This window comes from Panulirus ornatus, chromosome 57, assembly GCF_036320965.1.
Source record: "Panulirus ornatus isolate Po-2019 chromosome 57, ASM3632096v1, whole genome shotgun sequence".
Taxonomy (NCBI): domain Eukaryota; kingdom Metazoa; phylum Arthropoda; class Malacostraca; order Decapoda; family Palinuridae; genus Panulirus; species Panulirus ornatus.
This window is the reverse complement of record NC_092280.1, coordinates 25,506,812-25,522,399: the sequence shown is the minus strand read 5'-3', so window position 1 is coordinate 25,522,399 and position 15,588 is coordinate 25,506,812. Positions and strand designations below refer to the sequence as shown.

Sequence of the window (15,588 nt, the reverse complement as noted above, 5' to 3'; positions counted from 1 at the left end):
GAAACTATGGTTAATGATGTTCCATGAGAGAAACCAGAGGCAAAGTTTTTTTTATCTATGATCCATTTATGGGATGAAATTTCCCACATTGTACTTACAGAGCCATTTCGACTAGAGACAATGATACATATTCTATTATCATTATACGTGAATAATGATTATGATTAATTCGGACGATGGCTCTTTAGGTGTCGCAATACTACGAGACCATCTCCATTCACACGGACTCCTCCAACAACAACACCTCCAAGATCAAGTCGTCCGACCACATCATTCGTATCTACGCCACAGCCACCATGTGGCACGAGAACGAGGAAGAGATGATGGAGATGTTGAAGTCCATCCTTCGTATGGATGAGGATCAGTCCGCCCGTCGCGTCGCACAGAAGTATCTCAAGGTCGTTGATCTTGACTACTACGAATTTGAGAGTAAGTAATCCTTCTGGTTTCCCCTCAGTATTGAGATAGTGCCAGGCACAAAACGAAGTTAAAGGCCCTGTTTGGTCCCATTCATTCTGTAGCTGTCGTGTATTATGCATCGAGACCATAGACCCCTTATTCACAACCAGACCCCATAGGCCTTTCTATGGTTTTACTTGGCTGCTTTATATGTCTTGGTTCTGTCCATTGACAGCATGTCACCCCCGTATACCACATTGTTCCAGTTCGCTCTATCCCTTGCACACCATTCATTCATGAAGCATAACTGTCTGGAGTAAAATTCTTGGACAGGTGTTACGACTTCAGATGTCTCGCCACTTTGACTCAAAACCTTCTCTTTTTCCAGCTCACATTTTCTTCGACGATGCCTTCGAGATTTCAGACGACAACGAGGACGAGAACGTTGTCAACCAGTTTGTGAAGCTGCTGGTGAACCTGATGGACGACGCGGCCACCCACGTCCACCAGACGAACATCCGTATTCGGCCGCCCAAGAAGTTCCCGACCCCGTATGGTGGGCGACTCGTGTGGACTCTTCCCGGCAAGACCAAGATCGTCGCGCACTTGAAGGACAAGAGCAAGATCAGGCACAAGAAGAGATGGTCTCAGGTGAGGCATGCCATATGTGTGAAGAAATCCTCAACTGATTGATGGAGAATCCTCAGCTGAGCTACACTTAGAAACGATACGGTGTAAATGAATATCATGCACTTCCCCACCTACCTGAAATGCAGTTATGTTTTATGTAATATTTGTCACTTGAACTGTTGTAAGAGTGTGCCAACAACATAAAAGATACCTTTGAAGTCTTCCTATGAATCTTGTATACAAAACACGGAACAGAACGTTATTCTCCTGTTAGATATTATGTACTATTCTTGTGCAGATATTATGTATTATTCTTGTGCTGCAGGTGATGTACATGTACTACCTCTTGGGCTTCAAGCTGATGGACCAGCCCATCTCAGTGGACAGGAAAGAAGTTATTGCCGAAAACACCTTCCTCCTCACCCTTGACGGAGACATTGATTTTGCCCCTAGTGCTGTCGCCCTCCTGGTAGATCTGATGAAAAAGAACACTAATCTAGGAGCTGCTTGTGGGCGCATCCACCCCGTGGGGTCTGGTAAGTTGGTGACTAAGTGTTGCTAAAAATGAAATGAGAGCTCTTAGGCTCCCGATTAGCGAATGGGATCTGTAAATTGGAAAGGACTGTCATGCGCTTGAAATAGATTGTTTGATTGCCCAAAAGGGCTTTCAGTTAACGAGTCCGGGGTTGTCAGATCATAAAGATATCAAAACTCTAAAATGGAATTGGCAGATACAGTAGCAGGAAGGGCTGTCTTTAGCTGAGTACATTATAGCTTTCTAAATGGCAGTGCGCCACACATGAGAGGTGACCCGGTATGTTTTATGACCAGGTCTGATGGTGTGGTATCAGATGTTCGAGTATGCTATCGGCCATTGGCTGCAGAAGGCAACAGAACACATGATCGGCTGCGTCTTGTGTAGTCCTGGCTGCTTCTCCTTGTTCCGTGGGAAAGCTTTGATGGACGACAACGTAATGGCCAGATATACCACCAAATCCAGCCAGGCGCGTCACTACGTACAGTACGATCAGGGTAAGTCTTGTGAAAGAGGATGTAGTTGTTTAAAGATGTGACAAGACCTCAAAGTTAGAAAACTGTTTTTAGAGCCAAGACATTTATCTATTCTCGTTTTATGTCATAAAAACTGCAGGGACTTTTTCTTTTTATCCTTTTATCGTCAAATTATGAGTAAGGTCAGTCCATCATTCATCAGTGTTACAAAATTACATTTTAAGCATCCACTGCTGGCACCGTTACAGGAGAGGACAGATGGCTTTGTACACTGCTGCTACAGCGAGGTTATCGCGTCGAGTACAGTGCTGCCTCCGACGCCTACACTCACGCCCCGGAAGGTTTCTCTGAGTTCTACAACCAACGCCGACGATGGGTGCCCTCTACCATGGCCAACATCATGGATCTGCTCCAAGATTACAAGAAAACTATCGAAGTCAATGATAATATTTCTCTACCCTACATTTCATATCAGGTATGATAATGAATTTCTCTTCCTTTAGATTTTCATGTGACATTGAGTCGCATTTCGTTTGATTCGACAGCGTCCATGTTGGCAGGTGTGAGCAGACTGTAAACAGTTCCTCTCTTTCAGACTATGTTGATGGCTGGTACTATCCTGGGTCCGGCTACGATCTTCCTTATGTTGGTGGGTGCCTTCGTGGCTGCCTTCAGAATCGGTAATTGGCTTTCCTTCCAGTACAACATCATTCCCATCCTGCTGTTCATGGTCACCTGCTTCACGCTCAAGTCTGCTTGGCAGGTATGGTGTCAGTCCTGGGAACTAGATGTGAAGTATCAAAAGTAAAGTTTCTGTACACTATTGATTGTAATGGTTACAGATGAAGTCCAGCAATTGTCTAGATTAGAGCACTGTAATGACACCGTGATCAATTACATGATATTATTGACATTAATCATTTTTTATATATATATTTTCACATTGTGTATGATAATGTTATATAATCATTGGTATGAATGCATTTCTTTACCTTTTATGTATTTGTTGGCTTTTTGTACTTTTGTTTTTTCCAGTGATTTGTGACATGTACTTCGTCATTTGTCAATGTGAATATCATTGTTGAAACGTCTTTGTTTTTTGTGTCTCCTTTGGTCTTGTCTGTGTGTCGTTTGTGTGGTGCCTGTGGCCTTTGTCAACACTCTCCGGCAACAGCTTATCGTGGCACAGATTATGTCAGCTTCCTACGCCCTCATCATGATGGCTGTCATCGTGGGTACAACCTTGCAGTTGGGCGAGGACGGCATCGGTTCTCCCTCGGCTATTTTCTTGATCGCTCTGTCGGGTTCATTCTTCATTGCAGCGTGCATGCATCCGCAAGAGTTTAAGTGCATCATTCCGGGTCTGTTGTACCTGCTGTGTATTCCCTCTATGTATCTTCTTCTCATCATCTATTCCCTCATCAACCTGAACATCGTCTCCTGGGGTACTCGCGAGATTGCCACAAAGAAGACGAAAAAGGTTTGTAACGTCTAGTACCACGGTGTATGTAGGTATGTGCATGAGGATGAGTAGCACACATGCCTGGGGGTGGTAACATTGGTGACGGTGACAAAAGTCTGCCTCTTGAAGCACAGAAAGACTAACTTTCTTTCTTCTTCCTCTGTCAGGTTTAAGTATGTTGAGATTTAAGAAGATACAATGTCCCCCAATGGGTCTTTGATAAGATATTGGCTCTCTTACAACGGAGTATATGCCAAGGTTGAGCTTTTGATGCAAAAGTATTCATGCAAAGTGAGAGGAAAAGGGATATCTTATAATAAGTATTGCTGTAAAGTTGTTGTTAAACCATGAGTTGATTGATCAATTCAACGATCTGTCCTTCAGTAATCTTGACTTGTAACTCAAGTTTACATAACATACTCTCATGAATGTTTTCAGTGTTCCACTTGAAGCACAGAGAATGCTTTATTGTTGTGCTCACAATGTTTCTTGTCTGCCGAAAGAGGAATAGGTGATGAACTTTTTACATTTATAAATTCATCAGTTTGGTGTTGGTCATCATCTCCTATTAGTGTATTTTGACAAACTTTTTTTTAAGTTGCAGTGCATCCCATTGTGTTGTTTTCACCATTTACTGAGATGCATAAGTATGCTTCATTTGTCTGTGCAAAACAGTAGTTTTATTCCGCATCCTTTCCTAAATAGCTTGTGTTTTTGTAACTTACACAACCATTTATCTGCTTCGTGCTTACACATTATCTGCTGCCTCTTCTTTCAGCTAATCCTCTTAGTCTTTGCTAGACTTTTAACTAATCAACTGTTCTTTCCTGTGATCCTACCAGTCCCACCATTTAGCTAATTCTTTCTTTAAGTGGTTCGATCATACTTGGACTAACCCACTAATATTGTCACTAACAAACATTGGTGCCTGGTCCTGGCCTGACAGATCAAGATAGCTTACGTGCTGACGGCAGTATACGCACTAGTGATGATCATCGTCTTGGTGGCAATGATCATCAACTTCGCTGAAGAAGGCTGGAACACCCCGTCTGCCATATTCTTCTTTGCCACGGCTGGCTCCTTCGTAATAACAGGCATATTACATCCTAAAGAATTAATTTGCTTACCATGCGGCTTAGTGTATTACTTGGTGGTGCCCTCCATGTACCTCCTGCTGCAAATCTACTCCTGCTTCAACCTCAACAATGTATCCTGGGGCACTCGGGAAGTAGCAACCAAGAGCAAGAAGAAGACCAGAGAGGTAGAAGGATCTCGTTTTCTATTTGTTCTTTATGAGACATAGTAGAAATTAATAAGAGGGACAGTACGTTCTGAGTAGTTAATCAAAACCATGATTTTATGAAAGGATAAGTGCCAAAGAAGGGTGGCAGTAGTTGATGAAAAAAAATTATGTTTACAGGGATAGAGGAGAATTTAACCTCAAAAATCTACTTCAAATGTTAGATGAACGAAAGTGAATAAAAAGGAGAAAGAGCAGACAAATCTACAACAGATTAGACAAGAAAGGGACATGTAATATGTAGGTTAGAGTGGAATGTGAGGACAGCGAATACAAAAAAAAAATTGTAGAGAAGCAGATATTAGTTGTAAAACTAAACCTAAGTCATTCAGTGAAGGAGAATAAGAGTGCCCTCTTAAATTATCACAAAATACATAGAAAAGAAGTTGGTGTTGAAACTAAGTGCTTTTAATGTGAGGTAAGAGGTTACATAATTTGAAACTTTGTGCATGTTGTAAGTTTAAAGAGCATGGGTTTTACTTTATGCATGAATTAATATTTAATATTTATGCATGGATTAATACAGTGATATTTGAGAGATTTAAACTAACATGTCCTAAAAGCTGTTCACACCACATTTTCTATCTAACACCGTACAGTCAGCACATGGTAAAGTCAGGTATGTGCTGCATTTATTATGTTATGCATTGCTTCCCTGAATTTTTCATCATAAACGTATTGTTGCAAGTTAGTTATAAAGTTATTGTAATACATTCTCTTATTGCATGAATATAATTAGGAAAGAATCAACAGCAGTTGAGTGACCAAAGATTCATCATAAACTTATTGTTGCAAGTTAGTTATAAAGTTATTGTAATACATTCTCTTGCATGAATATAATTAGGAAAGAATCAACAGCAGTTGAGTGACCAAAGATATACCTAAAAAGAAAATCATACAACTAATAATAGTTAATTAGTGATAACTATTGTTCCTGAATCTGCCTCTATAGGAACTGGAGGCAGAGCGTAAAGCAGCGGAAGAAGCCAAGAAAATGAAGAAGAAGGATGGGCTCTTGGCTTTCCTGCACAAAGATCAGATGGACAATGATGAAGGTTCCATCGAGTTCTCCCTGGCTGGGCTCTTCAAGATCATGTGTTGCATCCATGAGAAGCCCAATGATGATCGTCAACAGCTCGCCAGCATCGCTAGTTCGCTTGAGAGTCTCAAGAAACGCTTTGAAACAATTGAATCGTAAGTCTTTACTCTTATTTTCTGTAAAAAAAAAGCTGAAAACAGTAAAGATAATGTATCATAACGTTTAAAAAGATACTACAATGTCACACTGTAAAGCAAGTTACTACCAGTTATGTTTCATTCAAATTTTTGGTAAAGTGTGATAAGACCTGCAGGAATGATGTAGTTCATGTGTGTGGTCTCCATGAGCTTGCCTGCCTTAAGGCTCATCTTCCCTAGCTCACTAGCGGAACTCTGACTGTGACTTGTTGCTCTCACTCCTCTACCTATGAATAATACTACTCCCTCTATTCCATGTCTTGATCCCTCCAGTGCTCTGCTGTATTTATTCTTATTTCAAGTTACAGGTCTTATGTCATGTAATTTACTTGAGCTGTGCTCTACAGACCTTATTCTGTGCACCATACCTCCACCTTACTCAACAGCATATTCTCTGTACACATTTCCTTTGCCTTAATCTACAGTTCCTGCTCTGTACGCTCTTCTACTTGTTTTACCCCAAGCAGTTTATCTTTGGCCTGTTCTACAGTATTAATTTTCTAAAGGACTATTTTGTCTTGTTTGATACCCCATTCTCTGTTCGTGGTTTTTAATGGTCTAGCTGCCCATATCTCTGTCCTCATCCCCTAACTCTTCTTATTGTGTGTTCTGATTCTCCTTGCCCATACCTCATATTTTCAAAGCTCATTCTTTCACATGCCCTAACCTGGTCCTCAGCCTCATTCAGCTTATAGCCAAATCCTCCTGTGTTCCCCTGTCTCCACTTCTCAAGAAGCACAGTCTCAATCTGTTTCTGTCCCAACAGACATATGGGCCTCCCTCCTGCTGGACGCCGAAGGTCCTCCCACCAGCCTCGTTCCTCCCTTAGGGGGGATGGTGTGTCCGTCATCTCTGAGCATGCTGGTGATGATTACTCTGACAGTGAGAGTGAAAAGTCCGGTAAGTTTGTATTGTGCGTGTTTATGTGATTGCCATTACATATCTGTGCACAATGGGAAAGATCTTTACATGTAAGAGGCCCTTCCTCTCATCTTTTTTTATTTCAATAGATTTTTTTTGTTGATCATTGGTGATTGGATTTACTTCCCCTTCACTTAGCTTGTTCCTCAGTTCCACAACTCTTGCTGAAAATATGCTTCCTTGTCTATCTTTTGCCTAACTTTCAGTCATGACCTCTTGTTATGGAGTCTTCTTACATCAAAGAACTCTTCTATATTAATGTCATCAAAGCCTCTTGGAAATTTGCATGGCTTTATTGAATCTCCTTCTATTCTTCTTTCTTTCACTACATACAAACTGAGGGCTTTTCTCCACTCAATTCTAGTACCATTCCTGTAGCATTCATTTGGACCCTTTCCAGCAATTTTGTGACTCTGCAAGTGAGGAGGCTAGAATGTTGCTGTATATTCCAACTTAGGGTAAATGTATTGTCCATGAATTTGAAGAGAGTTTTAATGCTGACCAAAATTTAGTTTGCCTTCTTTACGATCTTTCATGCTTGCAGTTCTTTGAAAAATTTGGAATTATGTAAAATCTTAGGTTGCTCTCCTCAGGCATGCATAATAGGCACAATTTCGTTTGTTTAAACCTCTTGTTATCTTCATAACTGCTTTTTCATGGCAAAATTTTTAAAGTTTTGTCTGACCACTGCTGTATCTTGTTTAGATATTTTTGCAGTGTTTTGCTGTCCTTGTTGCTTTGTACTTCTTTCATAGTTTTGATTTCATCTGCAAATATATTAGGTTATCTATCTACCTTGTTTGGCAAAGATTTTATTTAAATCATGTATATTAATGGCCTGGGCACTGAGTTATAAGGGATCCCACTTCTCATCCATGCCCAATTTGAGAGGTGTCTTCTGACATGTGTTCCCTGTTTCGTTTCAGCAAGGTGGCTGTCATTCTGTTTAAGCAATCCTCCTGTAACTCCAGCCTGGATGTTTAGCTTCATCAGCCTTACTGAAAGTCTTTTAACAATTTAATTATGCACAGTCCACCCATCCATCCATTTTTCAGAGGATCTTGCTTACATGTTCTCTAAAATCCAGTCGGTTTGTTATGGAAGACTTATTTCTTTAATTCATGTAGTGTGCAAGCGTGTGTGTGTGTGTGTCTTTACATGATCTTATAGTACAGAAAGGATATCCTACACTTCTGGGGGCCACATCACTTGAACTTTGTATGAGTGTCACCACACCTTCAATAGAAGCACATATTAATCCACCACAGTCCTGCACCATCTTAACCACAACCACTGATGATGGTTAATGTATCTGTTTTTATTGTATTATGTATTTCTCAGCTTTGTTAACCCAGCTGCTAACAGTTTTTACTTCAAACCAGTTTCCATCCTAAATATTCCGTGTATTCCTCGATGTTATTTACAGCCTTCTAGTGTATTAATTACAAGCCTATGTAATATTAACTACAGCCTTTCATAATGTTGACTAGAACCCTGCATGATTGTAACTGTAGCTTTCCATGATGCTTACTACAGTCCATAGTTATGTTAGCTACAGCCTCCTTAATCTTAACTGTAATCCTCCACAACATTACATAATGCTAACTACAGCTTTCCATAATGTGAACTACAGACTTCCTTACTGTTAACTACAGACTTCATAATGTTAACTTCATCCCTCCATTATGTTTATAAAACTTCACGAATGTTACTGTAACTTTGTGGTCCTTCATGAATTGTACTATAAACTTATACACCATTCACTATATCATCACAGTCCATCATGATTTTTAATGCACCCCTATAGTTATTTACAGTGTTAATCAATTACAGCCATTTGCAGATGTTAAACTTTGTCTTGGCTAATATCTACTGTCTTCTAATTGTGCCATTCCTTCAGGACCAAAGGAAGAGCGTGATGACCTGGTGAACCCCTACTGGATGGAGGACAAGGCACTCAAGAGGGGAGAGGTTGACTACATGCCTGGGGCTGAAGTGCAGTTCTTTAAGGACCTCATTGAGAAGTATCTATACCCTCTAATCAAGAATGGCACTGAACAGGTACAGTGATGTTCTCCAAGATAGCTAGATGCTAAAAAAAATTTACTGTCAATGCTTATATATGTATATTCATCTTGAGGATAGAAGGAAGGGTATTTCCCACATATCTCGTATGTATCGTAGAAGATGGCCAAAATGGGCTTGAGTAGGGAGGTATGAAATTCATCCCTCTTGTACTGTCACTTTCTAAAAGTGGAAACAAAAGGAGTGAAGCAAGGATTTTTTTCTTCGAAGGCTCAGTTCCTGATACTACCTGGCAAAGGCAGGAAAGGCAAGCACCTTTGAAAAAATATTTATGTGCATGTTTGTGCACAGTAAATGTACTTGGTCTCCCAGTTCCTCAAGCAAACCACAATATGAAAGTCCTCCCATATGCAGATGACCTCACAATCACAGTTGTAACACTGGCTCACTCATTACGTAATTACATCTACACAGAGATCTTTGATCACTCTTTTAAACTCAGGCGAACAATAATCCAACCTACACCCTCTAGATACCTTGAATGGATAGCCACTCCCATTGAATAGAACACCTGCTATTCATTCTAGATATCACATACAGTACACGCATGATATTCACTCCCAGCACCAACACCATCAACACTAAAGCAACACACAGACTCAGAACATTAACTGGTTTGAGATTTAGAAAAGCAAGAATCCCACAACATCCTCTACAATCAGTTCATCTCCACTAAACTACTCACCTACCTGGTCATCCACCCCCTTCAAAAGCAAACATAAGAGCTGCAGTCCACACAAAATAAAGCACTCAGAATCATCATTGGCTGCCTATCACTCACAAAAACTCATTATCTACATGATAAAACAAAGATCCACCTATTACCAAAAAGTTTACTCCTGCATCACATTCAGCAACCTCTACTTACACCTCCTTGCACCCCGAACAAACATGATACTGAGAAAACACAAATACACTTAAATGACTCAACAGGCACTAAGCAACTGCCTTTGCAACTCAATCTTAGGTACCATCCCACAAGACATACACCTAACTGAAAGAACACTCCCCAGATGCACATGAGTCATACTCTCCAGTCTGCCCTCTGAACACAACCCATCCCTGTAATACTTTAAATGCAGATTCACCACTTCCAGTCCATGAATGCAACTACCATAATGAAGATAATGTACGCTTACTGCTGTTTTGCCCCATACTCTCTCTATGTATACACATACAAAAGTCAGTATTTTTTATGACATGATCCTGCCCATTGGATGTGTTGCAGGAGCCCCATAAAGGTAGAAGGAACTCTTGGGATGGAAAGTAAGTAATATTCATTTATTTATTATTACCCCAGGACCAGTTCCTATGAAGAGTCCTGATGTTTCAAGGTCCTTTCTTAAGGCTCATGCAGCCCAAGGGTGCACCACTTCCAGTTGTAGGGAAATGTAGACTCCCATGGAGTAAGATCATCTTTGATAAGACTGTACTCCCAGTGATGCAGCCTCGCTTAAGTTGACTTTTCTTTTGCTGTGTAACCTCAAGCTGATGGAGTGTAGTAACACCTGTAAGCATATTTGAATTTAAATACACATATTTTCCCTGAGCATAAGGGAGAAAGAAAACTACCCATGTATCCCCTGCATCTCATAGAAGGTGACTAAGAGGGGTGGGAGTTGGGGAATGGAAATCCTCCTTGCCCATATTATCACTTTTTAAAAGATAGGAACAGGAGTGAAGAAAGGATTTTCCTTGCTGGGTTAGTTCCTGGTACTTACTTGTTCAGACAGGATAAGGCAAGCTGGTATTTGAAATAAAAGAAAATATATGCAGGAGAGTGAAATGTGTCTTGGAATAGAGTGAATTGGAATGATGTGGTATACTGGGGGCGACATTCTGTCAGTGGACTGAATCAGGACATGTGAAACATCCATGATGAACCATGGAAAGGTCTGTGAGGCTGTGGTTTTAGTGCATTTCACATGACAGCCTAGAGAATGAGTGTGAGTGGATGTGGCCTTTATTCAAGTTTCCTGGTGCTGCCTCGATGATGCAAGGGTAGCGATGCTGCTCCCTGTGGGGCTGTCATGTGTTAGCAAGGTTGCATCAAAAACAAGTGACTGAGCCTCTGAGGGAAAATCCTCACTTGGCCCACATCTCTGTTCCTTCTTTTGGAAAAATAGAACAGGAGGGGAGGATTTCCAGGCCCATACACACATATATGTTTGTGTGAATGCTGCATATATATCTTACTTTGGTGTAACTGGACTCAACCAAAATGTGGTTACATTGTGAGTGAAAAGTCATTTCCAGTGAGGATATATCATCGTCAAATGATTGTAGGAAGTATAGTCTCATCAAGGAACTTGTTGCCTCAGAAGAGTCCATCATTTCCCTGCTTGTGATCATAGCACAGTCTTGAAGCTACAGGAGCCCCAGAAAATGGATCCTTGGGATATATTTACTATGAGAGTAATGATATATCTTTTATTGTTTCTCTTGTAATCAGTGCAGGATGGCACTCTCTGCAAAAGTTAAAAGTGCAACTTGTTTGAAGAATGTTATTTAGATTATTGATTATTTCTTGAGATTTAAGAATTAGCTTATCTTGTGTGCTGAAGCATGTTCATTATGTCTTTAAGTCAGTTATTTTATTTGCACTTAAATTACTGTTTGTACTGAAATGAAATTTTGTTTTTTATATAATAGAATACATATGCTCTTTGTATTGAAAAGAATAGCTCAGCCAGATGATTACTCATGAGTACGTGTTTGAGGCCATTAGTTATCCATAGACATAGTAGAAAGATTACAAGCTAAGCCTTGTAAGGAGTGCCACTCCCGCGATATCATCTAGTTTGACCCGTAAGTATAATGCTCAAGTTCACATCTCTCTTTTTTTTTTCTTGGCCTGAGGCTTTCAGAATGAGGAGTGTTACTCTTTCCTGTAGACTGGGAGAGGAGCACTGTGTTATAACTAGCTGAACACTCCTTTAGCCAGTTTTCATTCTCTTCGCATTAACCAGAGGTGTTTTGGAAACCTGATCTACATAATATAAGGATATATATATATACAGTGTTACGAGTTCCTCCTTAAGGTGTTCATAGCCCTTCTGTTGTTGCTGTGTGAAGGTGCAGTCCAGCATCAATTATCAGATTCAAGCTAAATGACTTCTTGAAGATTTAGATATAGTCTGCCATATCTAGATCAATCCCATATCATAAACAAGTATAATATCAGCATTTTTTCTGGGAACTCTGCATCATGAGTTTAGCATGATCTCATTAAGATCTTACTCTCAGTAAAACCAAAAGGTTATTAGTCAACCAATCGGAAGTTTTAGAAATATGATATATCTAGACTGTGATATTGACTATACACCTCCAAAGCATTATCTTAGAGTTAATTTGAATTTAGTGAGTAGATCTGATAGTATTGAAATTTTTTTGATGGATAAATTTTTGTGTGAAATGTTGGGTCATTTAGATGAACAGGTAATTGATGTGGTGCTGCAATCTTCTTCATTTTGGTGATGATGATGTCTCGTAGTCTGAAACAAAATGTTTCATATTTCCTTTTAGTCTCACTATTGATCAAAAGACATTATTTATTTATTATACTTTTTCGTTGTCTCCCGCATTAGCGAGGTAGCACAAGGAAATAGACAAAAGAATGGCCCAACTCACCCACATACACATGTATGTACATACATGCCCACACACGCACACGTACATACATATACATACCTATATATATATATATATATATATATATATATATATATATATATATATATATATATATATATATATATATATATACACACACGTACATATTCATACATGCTGCCTTTATCTATTCCTGTCACCACCCCGCCACTTATTAAATGGCACCCCTCTCCCCCTGCGCGCACTCAAGGTAGCGCTAGGAAAAGTCAACAAAGGCCACATTCATTCACACTCAGTCTCTAGCTGTCATGTGTAATGCACCAAAACCACAGCTCCCTTTCCACATCCAGGCTCCACAAAACTTTCCATGGTTTACCCCAGACGCTTCACATGCCCTGGTTCAATCCACTGATAGCACGATGACCCTGGTATACTATATCATTCCAATTCACTCTACTCCTTGTACGCCTTTCACCCTCCTGTATGTTCAGGCCCCAAATGCTCAAAATCTTTTTCACTCCATTCTTCCACCTCCACTTTGGTCTCCCACTTCTCGTTCCCTTCACCTCTGACACATATATCCTCTATCACAATCTTTCCTCACTCATTCTCTCCATGTGACCAGACCATTTCAAGACACTCTCTTTTGCTCTCTCAACCCCACTCTGGTTCAATCCATTGACAGCATGTCAACCCCGGTACACCACATCATTCCAATTCACTCTATTCCTTGTACGCCTTTCACCCTCCCATATGTTCAGACCCCATTTGCTCAAAATCTTTTTTTACTCCATCCTTCCACCTCCAGTTTGGTCTCCCACTTCTCCTCGTTCCCTTCACATCTGGCACATATATCCTCTATGTCAATCTTTCCTCACTCATTCTCTCCATGTGACCAAACCATTTTCATATACCCTCTTTTGCTCTCTCAACCACACTCTTTTTATTACCACACATCTCTCTTACCTTTTCCTTACTTACTCGATCAAACCACCTCACACCACATATTGTCCTCAAACATCTCATTTCCAACACATCCACCCTCCACTGCACAACCCATGCCTCGCAACCATATAACGTTGTTTGAACCTCTATTCCTTTAAACATACCCATTTTTGCTCTCTAAGATAACATTCTTGCCTTCCGCACATACTTCAGCGCTCCCAGAACCTTCGCCTCCTCCCCACCCTGTGACTCACTTCCACTTCCATGGTTCCATCCGCTGCCAAATCCACTCCCAGATATCTAAAACACTTCACTTCCTCCAGTTTTTCTCCATTCAAACTTACCTCCCAATTAACTTGTCCCTCAACCCTACTGAACTTAATAACCTTGATCTTATTCACATTTACTCTCAGCTTTCTTCTTTCACACACTTTACCAAACTCAGTCACCAACTTCTGCAGTTTCTCACCCGAATCAGCCACCAGCGCTGTATCATAAGCAAACAACATCTGACTCACTTCCCAAGCCTGCTCATCCACAACAGACTGCATACTTGCCCCTGTGTCCAAAACTCTTGCATTCACCTCCCTAACAACCCCATCCATAAACAAATTAAACAACCATGGAGACATCACGCGCCCCTGCTGCAAACCAACATTCACTGGGAACCAATCACTTTCCTCTCTTTCTACTTGTACACCTGCATTACATCCTCAATAAAAGCTTTTCACTGCTTCTAGCAACTTACCTCCCATACCATATACTCTTAACACCTTCCACAGAGCATCTCTATCAACTCTAACATATACCTTCTCCAGAACCACAAATGCCACATACATATCCATTTGTTTTTCTAAGTATTTCTCACAATCATTCTTCAAAGCAAACATTTGAACCACACATCCTCTACCACTTCTGAAACCACACTGCTCTTCCCCAATCTGATGCTCTGTACATGCCTTGACCCTCTCAATCAATACCCTCCCATGTAATTTCCCAGGAATACTCAACTTATACCTCTGTAATTTGAACACTCACCTTTATCCCTTCTGCCTTTGTACAATGGCACTGTGCATGCATTCCGCCAATCCTCAGGCACTTCACCATGAACCATACATACATTGAATATCCTCACCAACTAGCAACAACACAATCACCCTCTTTTTTGATAAATTCCTCAGCAGTACCATTCAAAGCCGCTGCCTTGCTGGCTTTCATCTTCCACAAAGCTTTCACTACCTCTTCTCTGTTTACCAAACCATTCTCCCTGACCCTCACTTCACACACCACCTCGACCAAAACACCCTATATCTGCCACTCTATCATCAGACACATTCAACAAACCTTCAAAATACTCACTCCATCTCCTTCTTATTTCACCACTACTTATTATTACCTCCCCATTATCCCCCTTCACTGATGTTCCCATTTGTTCTCTTGCCTCACACACTTTATTTACTTCCTTCCAAAACATCTTTTTATTCTCCCTTGAATTTAATGATACTCTCTCACCTCAGCTCTCATTTCACCTCTTGCACCTTTCTCTTGACCTCTTGCCTCTTTCTTTTATGCATCTCCCAGTCATTTGCACTGTTTCCCTGCAAAAATTGTCCAAATGCCTCTCTCTTCTCTTTCACTAACACTCTTACTTTTTCATCCCACCACTCACTACCCTTTCTAATCTGCCCACCTCCAACCTTTCTCATGCCACAAGCATCTTTTGCGCAAGCCATCACTGCTTCCTTGAATACATTCTATTCCCCCCCACTTCCCTTACGTCATTTGCTCTCACCTTTTTCCATTCTGCACTCAGTCTCTCTTGGTACTTCCTCACACAAGTCTCCTTTCCAAGCTCACTTGCTCTCACCACTCTCTTCACCCTAACATTCTCTCTTCTTTTCTGAAAACCACTACAAGTCTTCACCTTCACAAGGTAATGATCAGACATCCCTCCAGTTGCCCCTCTCAGCACATTAACATCCAAAAG

General features: G+C 40.6%; 1 protein-coding gene across 11 annotated transcripts in view; it reads left to right on the top strand.

Annotated features, from left to right (window-relative positions):
• kkv (hyaluronan synthase-like protein kkv) overlaps positions 1-15,588 on the top strand; it is a 105,050-nt gene that overhangs the window by 70,462 nt on the left and 19,000 nt on the right. For 7 of the 11 annotated variants that reach the window (XM_071694800.1, XM_071694799.1, XM_071694795.1 and 4 more), the window contains exons 12-21: positions 189-429; positions 788-1,050; positions 1,355-1,565; positions 1,861-2,061; positions 2,289-2,515; positions 2,636-2,803; positions 4,449-4,763; positions 5,755-5,996; positions 6,805-6,938; positions 8,860-9,020. In XM_071694800.1, the coding sequence (XP_071550901.1) occupies positions 189-429; positions 788-1,050; positions 1,355-1,565; positions 1,861-2,061; positions 2,289-2,515; positions 2,636-2,803; positions 4,449-4,763; positions 5,755-5,996; positions 6,805-6,938; positions 8,860-9,020 (2,163 nt within the window). Of the gene's footprint in view, positions 1-188; positions 430-787; positions 1,051-1,354; positions 1,566-1,860; positions 2,062-2,288; positions 2,516-2,635; positions 2,804-3,214; positions 3,521-4,448; positions 4,764-5,754; positions 5,997-6,804; positions 6,939-8,859; positions 9,021-15,588 lie in introns of all 11 variants that reach the window. The other 4 variants (XM_071694797.1, XM_071694796.1, XM_071694792.1 and 1 more) reach the window with 1 other exon arrangement.